The sequence below is a fragment of the Giraffa tippelskirchi genome, chromosome 13 (genome assembly GCF_054371585.1).
Source record: "Giraffa tippelskirchi isolate mGirTip1 chromosome 13, T2T-mGirTip1v1.2.pri, whole genome shotgun sequence".
In the NCBI taxonomy this organism is placed as follows: domain Eukaryota; kingdom Metazoa; phylum Chordata; class Mammalia; order Artiodactyla; family Giraffidae; genus Giraffa; species Giraffa tippelskirchi.
Genome location: NC_137287.1, coordinates 102,652,397 through 102,668,888, shown reverse-complemented (window position 1 = coordinate 102,668,888; position 16,492 = coordinate 102,652,397). Strand labels below are relative to the sequence as shown.

The 16,492-nt window shown below is 50.1% G+C and overlaps 1 protein-coding gene and 1 long non-coding RNA gene across 5 annotated transcripts; one reads left to right on the top strand and one right to left on the bottom strand.

Annotated features, from left to right (window-relative positions):
• Nucleotides 1-444: 444 nt before the first annotated feature.
• On the bottom strand, nucleotides 445-4,882 carry LOC145533400 (uncharacterized). The gene is made up of 5 exons (XR_014074050.1): nucleotides 4,761-4,882; nucleotides 4,485-4,622; nucleotides 4,182-4,374; nucleotides 2,925-3,508; nucleotides 445-747 (listed from the first exon to the last, which is right to left on the bottom strand). It is a non-coding gene; the product is annotated as an uncharacterized LOC145533400 (long non-coding RNA).
• On the top strand, nucleotides 3,894-16,492 carry TRIB3 (tribbles pseudokinase 3). Of its 4 annotated transcripts, XM_081560663.1 has the most exons (5): nucleotides 5,014-5,060; nucleotides 5,794-5,995; nucleotides 7,720-8,010; nucleotides 11,582-11,874; nucleotides 13,879-16,492. In XM_081560663.1, the coding sequence occupies exons 2-5, from the start codon at nucleotides 5,858-5,860 to the stop codon at nucleotides 14,366-14,368; spliced, it is 1,212 nt and encodes a 403-aa protein (XP_081416789.1). In that variant the 5' UTR covers nucleotides 5,014-5,060; nucleotides 5,794-5,857; the 3' UTR covers nucleotides 14,369-16,492. The 4 variants fall into 4 exon arrangements, with proteins under 4 accessions (XP_081416790.1, XP_081416791.1, XP_081416789.1 ...); XM_081560664.1 differs by lacking the exons at nucleotides 5,014-5,060; nucleotides 5,794-5,995 and adding an exon at nucleotides 3,894-4,129; XM_081560665.1 differs by lacking the exons at nucleotides 5,014-5,060; nucleotides 5,794-5,995 and adding an exon at nucleotides 4,356-4,402.

Below are 16,492 nucleotides of genomic sequence, written 5' to 3'. Positions count from 1 at the left end.
TAGGATGACTGACAAGCTTCCTAGGTGGCTCCGTGGTAAAGAATCCACCTACCAATGCAGGACCCACAGAAGACATGGGTTCAATCCCTGGGTCAGGAAAATCCTCTGGAGGAGGAAATGGCAACCCCCTCCAGTATTCTTGCCGGGAAAATTCCACGGACAGAGGAACCTGGGGGGCTACAGTCCATGGGGTCGCAGAGAGTCAGACACGACTTAGTGACTGAGCATGCACACACACACAGGGTGACAGAGGAACTGAACTTTTCATTTTTTTGAATTTTAATTTTAAAACAAGTGAAACAGTTTCTCCATTAAACACAAATTAATTGTTTTGATACTTTAACTTACTATAACCATTGACAATTTTACTTAGTCACTGACAGTTTAGCTTCCATGTTGACTTGTATCCAAACTAAGTGTAAAATACATGCCAGATTTTAAAAATTTATTTATTTTTGGGTGTGCTGCGTCTTCGTTGCTGTACGCGGGCTTTCTCTGGTTGCGGTGAGCGCGGGTCTACTCTTCATCATAGAGTGCTGACTTCTCTCTCGCTGCTATGGTTTCTCTTGCTGCGGAGCACTGGCTCTAGGCTTGCAGGTTCAGTAGTTGTGATGCATGGGCTTGATTGCTCCTCGGCATGTGGAATCTTCCCATACCAGGGATCGAACCTGTGTCCCTTGTTTTGGTAGGCGGATTCTTTACCACTGAGCCATCAGGGAAGTCCTATACCAGATTTTGAAGACATTACTATGAAAAAAAAATTAGGTTATCTCATTAACAATTTTTTACCATCTGTTGAAATGATCATAAGCTACATAAATAAATAAATAAATGGGATCAAATAGACTATATTATTAAAATTATTTTTACCTGCTTTTTATTCTTTAATGCATAATTAGAAAATTTGAAACTACATATTTGGTTCACGCTGTGTTCTATTGAAAAGTGCTGGTCTAGCGAATGGATAAGGAAGCTGTGGTACATATACACAATGGAATATTACTCAGCCATTAAAAAGAATACATTTGAATCAGTTCTATTGAGATGGATGAAACTGGAGCCCATTATACAGAGCAAAGTAAGCCAGAAAGAAAAACACGGATACAGTATACTAATGCATATATATGGAATTTGAAAGATGGTAACGATAACCCTATATGCGAGACAGAATAAGAGACACAGATGCATAGAACAGTCTTATGGACTCTGAGGGAGAAGGTGAGGGTGGGACATTCTGAGAGAATAGCATTGAAACATGTATATTATCATATGTGAAACAGAACACCATTCCAGGTTCGATGCATGAGACAAATGCTCAGGGCTGGGGCAATGAGATGACCCAGAGGGATGGGATGGGGAGGGAGGTGGGAGGGGGGTTCAGGATGGGGAACACATGTAAACCCATGGCTGATTCATGTCAATGTATGGCAAAACCCACTACAATATTGTAAAGTAATTAGCCCCCAACTAAAATAAATAAATTTATTAAAAAAAAAAAAGTGCTGGTCTAGAGAATTGGGATTTGATACCCCTAACTGTGATAAGGTCCCCAGACCTGGGGTCCATGCCCAAGGTACAATTCCAATGACCATACCACAAGTCTTAGAGGAGGCTGCCAGGTTGCAAAGATTGTGAAATGTCCCTGGACATTGTGGGCACTGGAGTCAGTTGCCCCAGATTTAGATCTCAAATCTGCCTCTTATAATAAGCTGGGTGGTCTTGACTCATCTATAGACTAGAAGTGACATTGCTCATTTCACAGTTCCATAAGTACCCTAGGGCCATTGCACTTACTTTTTCCTCTGTCTCTTCTCACATGTTTCCACTCCCCTTCTTCTTTAAGATCTTAGTTTAAACATCACCTTCCTGATAAGTCTTACTAAAAATAGCCACCTCTCAGTCTTAGCTGATAGAGAATAAATATATGCTATTTATTTAAGAAAACATATGATGCATAATCTATTTTAAACGAGCCTGGTTTATTGATTTTATTTTCCTGAGAGATGTCTGTCTCCCCCACTGATTTATAAGATCAGTGAGGGCAGGGATGAGTTGGTCTTGTCACTGCTGAGTTCCCAGCACTTGGATCAGGGTCTAACACAGCATGAAACAAAGTTAGGACTGTATAAGCAAACCCAGCCAGAGAGGGGTTTGGTTTCAGAGAGGTGCTGGGAAAACAACATGCCAATCTTTCCTTGCCTTCTACAGCTGTGGGTATGTCCAATGGAGTCTAGGTCCTGGTGTAGAAAATGAGTTCATTCATTCCTCCCAGGTTTGGGAGTCTCCAGGGTTAAATGAGATCTGAGAACAGCCCCCTGCTGTGCCCTGAAGACTCTGAGACACAGGTGAGTTGGTCCCTGGAGGTCTGCAACCAGGGAAACAAAGGTGACTCCACCTGCCTCCCATCAACCTCTGCCTGCAGGAGTTATTTTTTTGACATTGGTGAATTCAGACATCATGGCCTTAAGGGGACTGGACTCTCTGGGGCAACACAGGGATGCTTCACCAAACAGCAAGTGGCACCGGGGCTTCCCAGCCTGGGGTGCAAGTCCTATTATAGGTACCGTTCCTCTCGAAGCCTCTACTGTCTCCCACTCTGTTTACTGAGCTTCTCCCATTCGGTGGTCAAGAATCCGCCTGCAATGCAGGAGACACAGTTTGATCTCTGGGTCGGGAAGATCCCCTGGAGAAGAAACTGGCAACCCATTCCAGTATTCTTGGCTGGGGAAATCCCATGGACAGAGGAGCCTGGTGGGCTACAGTCCTTGGGATAGCAAAAGAGTCAGACATGACTTAGCGACTGAACAGCCGCAGCAGCACTATGTGCCGCAGGGTTCAAAGCATTTAACATGTGTTAACTTATTTAATCCATTTCCTGATGTAGCACAATGGGTTTGGCAGAGTTAGGGTCTGGGCATACTTACGCAGACTGGTTCCAGGGTTTCGTTGTTGTTATTCAGTTGCTCAGTTGTACCCGACTCTTCGTGACCCCATGGACTGCAGTACGCCAGGCTTCCCTGTCCTTCACCATCTCCTGGAGTTTACTCAAACTCATGTCCATTGAATTGGCGATGCCATTCAACCACCTCATCCTCTGTCGTCCCCTTCTCCTGTCCTCAATCTTTCCCAGCATCGGGGTCTTTTCCAATGAGTTGACGCTTCACACCAGGTGGCCAAAGTATTGGAGCTTCAGCATCTGACCTTCCAATGAATATTCAGGGTTGATTTCCTTTAGGAGTGACTGGTTTGATCTCTTTGCCGTCCAAGGGACTCTCAAGAGTCTTCTCCAACACCACAGTGTGAAAACATCAAATTCCAGGGTACTTCCGCTTAACTTCAAGTGAGTGCTGTGAAGCCCACTGGACCCCAGGCCTCTCCAGGGCACCACAATGGTTCTGTTGAGCCCAGGGTCAACCCCTAAGTCTGTGGTCTTCGCAAAGCTCCTGGGTTGTTTTCTCATAGCTGAGCCTCAGGCTGCCCCTTAGTAGAATGGGGAGAATGGAGCTTCCTGGTGGGAAGGTGCTTTATTACCAGGGGAGTACCCAAGGAACTGTTAGGGTTTGCTTTTTTCTCCTCCACCCATCCTGAGAAAGGGTGTTCTTCCTTCCATTTCACAGATGGGAAAACTGAGACTCAGAAAAGCAAAATGCTTTTTCCAAGGTGATAGGGAGAGCCAGACTCTGGCATCGCTTTCAATCTTCGACCGCTGAGCGGGAAGGGTCGAGGGTGGAGGCAAAACACCCCTAGAGGGCCAAGGGGAGGGGTTCCGGGACAGCTAGCTGTTCGCATGGGAGGGGCGGGGCGCGCTTGGAGGTGACGGGCGGGGTGGGGGGAGCGGACGCGCGGGTGGGGCTCAGGGAGGGGGATGGTGCAATCCCCGGCCTGAGGGCATCAGGCAGTGGCTGATTAACTCAGGTTTACATCACCCGGGCCGGAGCTGCTCTCCGCGCTCCCGAGACACTCGCAGCGGAAGCGGCGGCGGCTTCGCACGCGTCCAGCTGCTGGGGACCGAGGCCGGAGCCGCACCCGGAGCCGAGCTCTGCGGCGGCGGAGCAGCGCGGACCACCGAGGGGTGCCAGGCAATCCTGAGCTCTTCCTGCGCCAGAACCCCGCCGCGTGCTAGGGCAAGGTACTCTGTGGGGACGGGAGGGGCGGCTGAAGTTGCCGCGTGTGACACATACACACAGACACACACAACTTTTAAGGAAGCCCGCCGTCCGGGGAGCGATGCTGGCTGAGTGTTCCCGCTGGGTCCAGGTGACGCAGCTCCGCAGGGCGCGGGGTCGCCGAGTGTGGCCGATCCGGCTGCGGGAGGGTGGATCCCCGCGGGGCGGGGAGGCGTGTCCGGGGGAGGAGGGTGTGCGCCGTCCGCGTCTATCAGAGTGTGGGGCGGGCAGCAGAGGTGTGTGGTTGGGTGCGGGGAGATCCGTGGTTGGGTGCGGGGAGGTCTGTGGGGTCCCTGGGGGTCGGGTGGTCCCGGGTACCTGTGAGATGTGTTCGTGAGCATCTGCTGGAGTGCGCGGGGGCCAGTGGGTTCCGGGTGGGGCCGTGTGTCCGAGGACCGTGCGGCGGCCTGGGCACTGGGCAGCAGGTACTGGCCGTGCCGGGACGCACTGGGGTGCCTGTGGGTGGGTAGGGTGCGGGGTCAAGGGCAGCCTGGACGCTGCGCGCGCGCACAGATGTGCCGGGCCTGATGACCACCGGTTCGCCAGCTGTAGGATGCGCTCGTATTCTGTTTCTGCCGATGGTGTGTGTTGTACCTGTTGATTCTGGGGTGAGCGGGCAAGGCCGCTTATCTCAGCTCCAGGGCCCAGCCTCCTTCCCTTGGCCGGTCCCCTCCCAGTCCTCTAGCAGCCCCTCAGTTTCCGCTCAACCTTCTGCCGGGCGTCGGGGGCGGGGACCCAGCGGTACTCCTGCCGCTCCGCCGCTTCCGCTCCCACGGGAGGAGCCCAGCTGCTGAGGGTGGGGCGAGTCCGCCCACTGCCTTGTCGGTGGGAACTTGGGGTGGGGGGTGGGGTACAGACTGATCGTGTTGCCTTGTTGGTATCCGTCCTGCAGTCGTGAGTATAGTTGGGAGAGCTCTCCGTGCGTGTGCTTGCACCCTTGCCGGTGGAGGGCCAAGTGTGTGTCACTTAAGGACATGGATGCCCCTGTCTGCCCTGCCCGTGTGCCATGGCGGGCCGGTTTGGACGAATGTGTTTGGGAGAGGCGTGTGTACACCTGTCTGCCCTGGGTTATGTGAGTATGTGTGTTTGGTGTGACTCACCCTATTCCCCTGAGAGGGTCAGGGACAGGCAAGAGGTAGAAACTAGGGGCTGCCTCCATCCTACTGCAGAGATTCTAATCTTGCCCTGTGGCCTGCAAATTCCTGTATTCATCTATAAACTCAGTTACTCCATCTGTCCAGTGGAGCTCATCCCAAGCAGGACCAGGCTCTGAGCCCTGGATAAGGCCAGAGCAGCCTGGGGTACTGATGGAGCCACCGGAGAGCCACTCCAGGGAGTCTCGCTTTGCAGGACACAAAGCATCTACACACCCAGGGATCATCTTACTTTACTCTTGGAATAGCCAGTGCAGTAAAGAGTATCATCCTAGCCTCATCCCTGGGCAAGTTTCTGAGACTCCCAAAGGCAGCACTTCAGCATCTTCAGCTGTGAATAATAATAGTAATGAACCAACAGTAGTGACCATTTCCTGACACCTACCCTGCAACAGGGCCGTGTTAATTTATTTGTATTTTCATTTCACCATCACAAAATCTTATGGGCTTTGCATCCTGTTTCCACTTTACAGATGAGGCATAGAAAGTCTGAAGAACTTGCCTAGGGCTACCCAGCCAGGAAGGGTCAGAGACAGGATGAGATCCAGGGAATATCTGATGACAGCCACCCCCTACTGCATTCTCACCAAAACGGAATTATGGCTTTTTGCTCAAGATGATGGCTCCCTCCCTCCCAAGGCAGCCCATGCATTTGGGAGCAGCAAGACTGGAGAGGTGGGCATCAGCCTGAGAACTGTCTCTGAGTGATGTTCCCTAGTCTAATCCTGCCTGGGACTGTTGGGAAGGTCTTTACCTGGCTGCAGTCCATTGTCCTCTAACACCTCATACCTGGGCTCCTTGTTCCTCCCCTGGAGCCTGGATGGGTGGGCAGACGGGTCTTGGAGAGAACCTTTCTGCCCTGACATGCCATCGCCCTCTCCTCCACGCACCACACACACACAGCTGTGTGGGGGCAGGTAGTGGGGAGGTGCTTCCTCTGCAGCTGAGTAAGTGAATCTTGAGGCTTCGAGCAACCTTGCCTCCCTGCCTCATTCTCACCTGATGGTAAAACTGAGCTGGCTGGTGGACTAACTCCGCACATAGATCCTGTGATTCTGGTAGCTCTTGGGCCATCAGGTGATTGCAGACAAAGATGACATTTGAGAAAAGAAATACACTCCATCTGTTTTGAAGTACCCAAGCACTAAATAAATGTAGAATCTTTATTTTAAAATACTGAAATTGAACATTTCCTTGCCTCCCTATTAAATCCCTTCTACTCCTGGAGTCTTCCAGAAGGCCAGAAGCTGCTGTGGCAAATTTAGCCTGGGTCCTTCTAGACCTTTTCTGGTATATTTACACACCTGTGTATACAAATAGGGCTTCCCTGATGGCTCAGATGGTAAAGAACCTGCATGCAAAGCAGGAGACCCAGATTCAACCCTGGGTTAGGAAGATCCCCTGGAGAAGGGAATGGCTATCCACTCCAGTATTATTGCCTGGAGAATTCCATGGACAGAGGAGTCTGGAGGGCTACAGTCCATGGGGTCACAGAGAGTCAGACATAACTGAGCTACTAACACTTTCACTTTCACACATATCTATTACACACTTGTGGGGTTTTTTAAATAAATGAGATCATTTCATGTATATTTTTCAGCAACTAGCTCTGTTCACTTGACAATATGTCTAGTCATTCCAGAAACATCCATTCGTATGTACATTCAGTATATATATCATTCAGGCATCATCCTTCATCATCCATTCTCCTTCTGTCCCTCCTCCCATTCCTCCCTTCCTTTCAGAGGTAATAACTGCCTGTGCTGCAGCACTCAACAGATACAGTACAAAGTTTTTCTTCCTCTTCTCACCAACCATCAAGTCCATCTCTCCTCTGTACTTTTTTTTTCTCACTTAACAGTTCACTCTGGAGATTTTTCCAATTAGCACATAAAGGATTTCCTCAATCTCTTAAATGGCTACAACTATTTCACGTATGGTGAAATATAATGTATTTAACCCATCCTAACAATGGATGTTTAATTGATTCTATCATATGGGCTGCAGGGATAATTTTGTACTTGCACCATTGCATCAGTATGTAGAGAGTTCTTTATCGTTTTTCAGAGCTGTATAATATTCCACTATGTGGCTGTATCATGATGGTTTGACCAATCTCCAACTGCTCAACCTTTGGGAGAGTTTCCTACTTTTTGCTGTTAGACACAAGACACTGATGAGCAGCCTTTCATGTATTTAATTTTTTTGGTGAGCATTTTATTTGGAAGATAAATTCTCAAAAGTGGGACACTGAGTCAAGGGTATATGCTTTTGTTCATTTAACACACACTGCCAAGTCACCCTTCATAAAGGCTGTGCCAGTGTAGCCTCCCACCAGCAGAGGAAGAGAGGAGCCACCAAGTAGCCTGACTTCAGTCCCTTTCTCCCCTTCTTTCTAGATGCGAGCAAGCCCCCTGGCTGTTCCAGCAAATGCCCCCTCCAGAAAGAAGCGGTTGGAGCTGGATGATGACCTAGACACTGAGTGCCCCAGCCAGAAACAAGCTCGAAGTAGGCCCCAGCCCAGGCTACCCTCCTGCCCGCTGACGTTGAACCCACCACCTGCTCCTGTTCATACTCCCGATGTGACCACTGCCTCCAGGCTTGGACCCTATGTTCTCCTGGAGCCCGAGGAGGGGAGCCGGACCTATCGTGCCCTGCACTGCCCCACAGGCACGGAGTACATCTGCAAGGTACATGTCCCAGAGGCCATCTCCATGAGCATCACGGGGGCTGGGAAAAGGCTTTGGCTCCAAAGAATTGCCAGGGCTGAGGGGCCCTTATATTAATTTAGTTCTGTGTTTACTGGGAAAGCAGCCAATGAATCCCCAGCTCTCTGGGGAAACAGCCAGTGAATACCCAGGCCAAGCTGAAACCAGAAAGGTAAACCAGATGGTCCCAGCCCTGGGGGAATACAGAGCTTAGGCTGTATAGTGTGATAAATGTTGCTGGGGTGAGGCTTAGGGGCCAGGAGTGCACAGAGAAACCTGTAGTATATGAGAAGACAGAGTCAGAAAATGCTGAGGAGGAGTCAGCCAGGGAGAAGTGGGAGAAGCGGGTTCCAGGAAGGGGAAACAGCTGTCAGAGGCCAACAGGACTGAACATCGCACTTCAGAGAATGAAAAGGACTTTGTTATGGCCAGAGTGGGAAAGGGATGCAGACGGCTGGCAGACGAGAGCTAGCAGCCGTGGATTGTGAAAGCATTAGGAAGAAGCCCCGCTAGGCTGTGGGGAGCCACTGAAGGTATTTGCAATAGGGAAGGATGAGCTATGGTAGACATTAGAACTCCTGGAATCCTGGAGGTCATTGGGCCTACTCATGACCATTTTATAGATGGAAAAACTGAGATCAAGAGAGAAGGGCCATGCATGAAGCCACATGGCATCAGACCTGGATCCTACGGCAAGGTCCAGCGTTCCTGACAGAAATCAGGGTTCTTGACAGCATTCAGGCAATAGGCAGAGCCACGTGACCCCTACAGGACACTGCCAGGTCTCAGCACACAAGGAGAGAGATGAGAAAGCATTTGTTGTTGTTGTTTAGTTGCTAAGTCATGTCCGATTCTTTTGCAACCCCATGGACTGTAGCCTGCCAGTCTCCTCTGTCCATGGGATTTCCCAGGAAAGAATATTGGAGTGGGTTGCCATTTCCTTCTCTAGGGTATCTTTCCAACCCAGGGATCAAGCCTGTATCTCCTGCACTGGCAGGCAGATTCTTTACCACTGAGCCACCAGGGAAGGCCCTGAGAAAACATAATCGTAGGTATTTACTCTGCACAAGGTACTATATTGGTCGTCCAGTCTGCATCCTCTCTAATATTCACACAGTCTATGAGGTAGTTACTATTATTGGGCCCATTCTATAGAGAGAGGACAGGTTCTGAGGCTCAGAAAGCTGTGGTTACTCGAAAGTGAAAGTGTTAGTCACTCAGTTGTGTCTGACTCTTTGCAACCCCTTGGACTATAACTTACCAGGCTCCTCTGTCCATGGAACTCTCCAGGTAAGAATACTGGAGCGGGTAGCCATTCCCTCCTACAGGGGATCTTCCCAACCCAGGGATCAAACTCAGGTCTCCTGCATTGCAGGCAGGTTCTTTACTGTCTGAGCCACCCAGGAAGCCCTGGGGTTACTTGCCACCTCACAAAGCCAGGAGGTGTCAGAGCTGAAATTGGGCCAAGGCAGGTTGAACCCAGAGCCTTGGACCCCATGCTAGCACAGGTAGTTCAGATACAAGCAGGGCAGGTTTGCGCTGGTGGGCAGAGGTAAGGAGGATAGGGGAGACCCAGGTACACAGGGAGAGGTAGAAGGGGGCTGGGTCCCCTTGGGAAGGCACAGAGAAGCAGGGGGACTGAGCTGGCTGGGAGATGAGGGGAAAGCAGCAGCAGTGGCTCCAGTTCCTGCTCATGGGGGTGCAGTGGGCAGGGCCACATCTGGACATCAGACACCAGCTTTACCTGGGCTCTGGCTGCTTGATGCAGGTTCCTAGGGCTACCCCAGGTGTTCTAGGGAACCCTTGAACTCTGAGTCCTTCCTGCAGCATCACAGGTTTTTTCTAGTCCCTCTGGGGAGGGAAGTCCATACTGAAAGGAATGATCATGGCAAGCTGGAGTCAGAAGCCCCATGCTTTCACATGACCCCAGATATTCAGGAACATTTAGGGCAATCTACTGGGAATGCCTGTCCCTACACCCAGCGTGAACTGTGGCAGCTGACCTGCTGTTTCCACATTGCCTAGGCTTTTCTGGTCGGCGTGTAGGAAGATCAACATCCCGTCTTTCTAGACTATCGCCTTATTCATTAATTCAACAAACTCTGATTGAGCACTTGTATACTCCATTCATCATGCATTATGCACCACACTATGGCTAAAAAGTGGACCAAGCTGTGCCCCCACAGTTCATGCTGCAGGTGAATGAGTAACATATATGTCAGGTGATCTTAACAGTTGTGGAAAAAAACTAGGAGCTGGGAGAGAGGGGAGTGGGGAGGGGAGAGGGTGCAGGTGATCTTAGGTGGGAAGTCCACCTCGGAGGAGGTGACCTGAATAGTGTCTTGAACTGAGGGAGCCAGCCCTGTGGGTATCTAAAGGAGAATGCTCAGGCAGCAGGAAAAGCAAGTGTAAATGCTCAGAGACAGGGATGCGCTTGCCCTGACTTTTAAAAAAAGTCTCCGTTTGTGGATTGTTTCCTCTAAGCCACCCCAATTGCTTTAAGACATGTACTTACATCTTTTCATGGATTAAATGTATATATGCTTTATTTATTTTTATTGGCTATGTGTCCTAGACAAAATAACAAGCAAAGGGTTTAAAGGCAGATAACCCAAAGTGCATAGACTGCTCTGCCAATGATGAGCGATGTGGTTTCCAAGTCACCATCCTCTGAACATCCTTTCAGGAGTGTGGGACAGCTTCCATCTAATGCCCATAAGCCCCTAGCATCTTTCCCCACAACCTCACCACACTCACCACAGGCCCCATCTTCCCTCCCATTCCAGCCATACTGAGCTTTGGCTGGGTTTCTAGAGCAGCTCAGTTTCTTTCCTACCTCAGGGCCTTTGCACTGCCTGTGCCTCCCACCTGGAAAGCTTACTCTTTGGGCATCTCAATCACTCATGTCACTTCCCCAGAGTCCTTTCTGGACTATACTTTCTAAAATAGGTGTCTCCTGCCAAAGTAGTCTTCATTCCAGCATTCCTTTGCAATGCTCATCAGAATTTGTAAGTATTTAGTTTTTTGGCCTGTTTAACTGTCTCATGTATTGGACTGTGGGCACCAGGAGGGCAGGGACCATGACTGTCGGTCAAGTTATAGTTCCAGTGGCAGGCACAGGTGGGCATTCAATGCCTGCTTGTGGGATGAAGGAAAGGGTGGGTGGGCAGTGAATGCTAGAGAATGGGAGCCATGATGGGTGATGACAACCATATCGTTCCTTCTGTATTGTCTACTCTTCCGAATTCCTCTTGTTTTAGTTCCTTTTGTTCTGGTTACCTGATATTTTTGAATTAGCTCAAGTTTAAGAGCACGTGAGCTCGTAGCTAAGAGCACAGATGATGGAGAACAGGGATTTAAATCCCAGCTCTGCTCCTGGCTGGTCGCGCGGCCCTCAGCTTGGTCAGTATTCAGTGACATGCAGCGGAAGCGCTGGGCACAGGGCCCAGCCCACAGTAGTGCCTAAAGGATTGGCTGTGACCTGCTGCAAGGCCGGCCCCTGCCCCCTCCCCCCGGAGTCCCCACCCGTGTTCACACCACGCTCTGCCCACAGGTGTACCCAGCCTGCCAGAGCCTGGCGGTGCTGGAGCCCTACTGGAGGCTGCCCCATCACGGCCACGTGGCCCGGCCAGCGGAGGTCCTGGCCGGCACGCAGCACCTCTACGCCTTCTTCCCGCGGCCGCACGGGGACATGCACAGCCTGGTGCGCCGCCGGCGTCGCCTCCCGGAGCCCGAGGCCGCCGCGCTCTTCCGCCAGATGGCCGCCGCCCTGGCGCACTGCCACCAGCACGGGCTGGTCCTCCGCGACCTCAAGCTACAGCGCTTCGTCTTCACTGACCCGGACAGGTGAGTGTGGCCACCGAGGAGGCCCCTCGGTTTGGCCTTGACTGATGTTCTGGTCACACTTAGATTGAAGTGATGCTTTTTTTGGCAAGAATACCACAGAAGCCATGGGGCCTTCTCAGCCGGTTCTATCAGGAGAGTCAGGCTGCTGAGGGGAACTACTGTGATGTTAACCTCAGTCTTTGGTTACAGTGGCTTCTGCCAAGTTGTCCACTGGAAGGCTCCTAGTTTACCCTTTGTGTACCTTGGGTAATTCTTTGTCATTAATTTGTCATTAAAAACCTTGAGGGTTTTTTAAGGCTTTATGTGTGAATATCCTATTTCTGCTCAAACTTTTGCCCACTAATTTCACCTGCCATCCAAATATCTTATGATATTTGCCTAAGAGTGGTTTTCTTTTCTTTTTTAAAAATTTTTTATTTATCTGGCTGCACTAAGTCTTAGTTGCAACATGTGCGATCTAGTTCCCTGATCAGGGATTGAACTCTGGGCCCCCTGCATTGGGAGCGTGGAATCTTAGCCACTAGACCACCAGGAAAGTCCCTGAAGGTGGTATTTCCTTTTACATTTTATACTAAAATGACCATGCTTTGAGTAAGAAGTAGAATGTAAGTTTTATAATGATTTTTAAGCTAATATGCAGCTTTTCAAATAATTTCAAGCTTAGGGTGAGTACAACACCCCCAGACCTCCCAGAAGTGAGAAAAGTGCTTTCTTCCGTTTTCAAGGCAGTAGTTTGAGAAGCACCATCAGTAAATGATAGATAATGTAATCATCCTGGGGTCAAATTCTGGCTCTACTTCTTTACCCTGCAGTTTGGCCTTGAGCAATGGCTTCATCTGCATGAACCTTGACTTCTTTATCTGTAAAATGGGCCAATAATGCTGACATCTCCTCCCACCCCCAGTGCAGTGATTGACAGAACTGGTCAGCATTTTCACACTGGCACCCAGGAAGTAGTGCCACAGGAATAAGATTAGTAGCAATGGCAATGCTGTGCTTACTATTAAAGTAATCTAGAGCACTCTGTGGGAGTTGTTTAAAGCAGAAGTTGCTAAGGTTGGTCCACACACACTTTTTTTCTTTGCACCACATACCTGTTCATTTGTGGGGTTTCTTGTTTTGTTTTTTGCTTGTTTCTTTTTTTTCTTTCTTTCTTTATGTTTAGTTGAAGGATAATTACAATATGGTGTTGGTTTCTGCCAATCAATATGGGTCATGTTCATTTGTGTTTTTAATTGAAATTGGTTGCCAACTTTTTAAAACCTGGGTTTTTTTTTTTTTTTCTTTAAAATAAGATTTCTCGGTTCTTTTGTGGAAAAGGGGTACCATGGAGGCACCCCGGGAACCGTATGAGCAGCTTATAGCACTGGCTCTGGGCAGGAGAGAACCAAGGTTCAGTCTCAGTCCTGCTCCCCTGGCTGCAAAATGGCGTCTTCCTCACAGGCTGTATGAGGGTGAAATGAGGTGTGACAGATACAACCTTAGCTCAGGGTGAGGTACGCCTTGGACACTGCCAAATATTAACTGTAGGTTTGTGCTGAGACAGTTGGCATAGTCCCCACTTCCTGTTTCTCATTTTGTTTCCTGCCTAGACCCCAAGTTTGCATCTGGCTTTAGAGAGTTTTAATGCCCTCAGCCCCTCAGCACAGCCCAACTTCCCCAGCCCCTAAGTCAAGGTTCAGGCAGGTGAAGCCATCGCTCAAGGCCAAATTGCAAGTTAACAAGTAGAACCTGAATTTGATCCCAGAGACATTTGGAAAAATGTGTTCTTCTCAGAGTTCTAGTTCAGATTTAATTGCTGTGTGACCTTCAGAAATGAAGAAACCTCTCTGAGCCTAGACTTCTTCATCTGTAAAATGGGATCAGCCAACCGGCCTCACAGGACTGATTCATGTCTGGCAAATGCCAGCTGGTACTGGGGAAATGGGTGCCACTCAGGGTGACAATGTGGGGTGGTAGAAGGGGGGTCCCACTAGCTGACTCCCTGTCTCTCTGCCTGTGTAGGACGAAACTGGTGCTGGAGAACCTGGAAGATGCTTGTGTGTTGACTGGGCCTGACGACTCCTTGTGGGACAAGCACGCGTGCCCAGCCTACGTGGGCCCCGAGATCCTCAGTTCCCGGGCATCCTACTCAGGCAAGGCAGCAGATGTCTGGAGCCTGGGTGTGGCACTCTTTACCATGCTGGCCGGCCACTACCCCTTCCAGGACTCAGAGCCTGCCCTGCTCTTTGGCAAGATCCGCCGTGGTGCCTTTGCCCTGCCTGGGGGCCTCTCGGCCCCCGCCAGCTGCCTGGTCCGCTGTCTCCTCCGAAGGGAGCCAGCTGAGCGGCTCACAGCCTCGGGTATCCTGCTGCACCCTTGGCTGCGGGAGAATGCCATCCCTGCAGCCCTGCCTCGGTCCCGCCACTGTGAGGCTGACCAAGTGGTCCCCGAAGGGCCGGGGCTGGAGGAAGCAGAGGAGGAGGGAGAAAGAGATATGGGTCTCTTTGGCTAATGTCACCTTACTGGGTATCTCTAAGCTCTCTTCTGCCTCTTTGAGCTGAGCCACACCTTAAGTGCCTTCTGGGAGGGAGAGAGGAGGAGGTGTGTGCAGAGCATGCTGGACACACACACCTGTGCAGATGAGCTCATGCCCCACCAGGTCCTCCTCAGGAGCTCCCTGTGCCAAGCCCTGTTCCAGATGCTGGGAACACAGCAGTGAATGACAGAGACAAAGTCCTGCTCAGAGCTGATAATACTTTCCGTGCCCATGAGTCAGTGTCTACACTGAGCAACCACAGTGCAGGGATTGGCATCCACAGGTGCTGATGCCCAGGCACCTCTGACGTGGGACAGTCCCTGTCACAAACAACCCAGCTGCCTTTGTATCTCATGCCTTTTCAGAGGAATGGAAGCATCCCTGTGCCAAAGGCTCCAGGCCTCTCCCCTGTGATTCAGGACCCTAGAGCCCAGACCAGGCTGGGAATTGTGCTCCCAGCAGCTCTGTCCTCTTGGCCAAGGGCTTCTCCATCCAGGCTTGAACTGAGGATTTGGGCTGGAAGATCAGGAGTGCAAAGCGTGAGACTGGTCCTCATCTTACTGAAAGAGTAGTTTGGAGTGAGGGTCCAGGCCTGTCCATCTCCGTGAACCAAGCACCAAGATCAGGCAAGTTCCGTCTGCTGGCCTCTTGGAAAGTCTCGGGTCCAGGACCCTACATTAGCACTATGGGTTTAGATGCCATGAGTGTGTATTTTTTTATCTTGTGCCTCATAAAGGAATTATGAAATGCTGTCATCTCTCTAGGATATTTCGTCCGTCTTCTACTCCCCATCTCTTATGAGTTTTCCGTGCCTCTGAAACCAGCCTCAGGGTGAAAGGTCAGATGCCTTGTGTCTCAATCTCAGCTGAGTGGTTCGTGAGAATAGAAGACCCAGTGAGTCTTCTCTCATTCTCTCATTCACTCTGTTCTTTCTGGATGTTCTGATGTCTCAGGGTACTGTTTGACTGCAAGTCACTGAAATCTTGAGTCAAAGTGGAAAGAACAAAGGAGACGAACCAGGAAGTTAACAGGCAGGGAGGGGATGGGCTTCAGGGCTCATTTATTCATCTGGCTGAGTCGGTAAAGAATCTGCCTGCAATATAGGAGAGCTGGGTTCGATCCCTGGGTCAGGAAGATTCCCTGGAGAAGGAAATGGCAACCTACTCCAGTACTCCTGCCTGGAAAATCCCATGGAAAGAGGAGCCTGGTGGGCTATAGTCCATGGGGTCACAAGAGTCGGCCACGACTTGATGACTAAACCACCATGGAGCTGTTAGAAAGACCCTGGCTCCCTTCATTCTGTCTTGGCTGTGTTGTCCCAGGTAACTGCTGGCACAATGGCTACAACCATCTGTGGTGTCACCTAAGACAGACTCATGACCAGAGGAAGGAGGAGGGTGGTACCTGAAAACTCATTACTCTGGAGTCAGGCTGCCTGGAATTAAATCCTGGCTCCAACACTCACTAGCTGTTTGACCGTTGGCAAGTTTCTTAACCACTCTATACCGCAGAGACTTCATCTGTAAAATGAGAGATAATAGTACCTAACCCAAGAAAGTTGAATGGGTTATTTTATTTAAAGCACTTAGAATTAACAGTGCCTAGCATAACAAGTCCTCAATCAGAGTTAGGTGTTTCTCTCTATAGCTTTTCCATGGGATGAGGAAAGCTTTCCTAGGAGCACTCTGAACAGACTTGCCCACATTCCTCATTGGCCAGACCTGGGCCATGTGCCTTCTCCTGACCAATCACCAGAAAGGGAAATGCAGTTATATTAATTATCGTGTCAATTCTCCAGCAGTTTCCCTGAGGCTCATGCTACATATAGGGAGTTGGGATGGTGGAGGAAAGATACCGGCACAAAATCAAATTCTGAGAGGGAGGAGGAGTGGGAAAAAGTGCAGAGGAAGAGAACTGCGGAAGCTCCCTCAATAGCATGCTAACTGCAGACAGGTGAGGGAGGCTATCCTAGATTGCCCAGCCATCAGTTAACCCTCCAGCTGACTGAAAACGCAGAGTTCAGTTAGGTTGACCCAGACCAGAAAATTTCCCCAACTGCCCCACAGGATCATGGGCTAAATAAAATGATGATTGTTTTAA

What these genes read in the sequence shown, in the direction of transcription:
- TRIB3 (XM_081560663.1), top strand. Translation starts at nt 5,858, where the DNA reads ATGAGATCCAGGGAATATCTGATGACAGCCACCCCCTACTGCATTCTC. An exon ending in GGAGCAGCAAGACTGGAGAG is followed by an intron (nt 5,996 to 7,719) that starts GTGGGCATCAGC and finishes CCTTCTTTCTAG; the next exon opens with ATGCGAGCAAGCCCCCTGGC. An exon ending in GTCTTCACTGACCCGGACAG is followed by an intron (nt 11,875 to 13,878) that starts GTGAGTGTGGCC and finishes CTGCCTGTGTAG; the next exon opens with GACGAAACTGGTGCTGGAGA.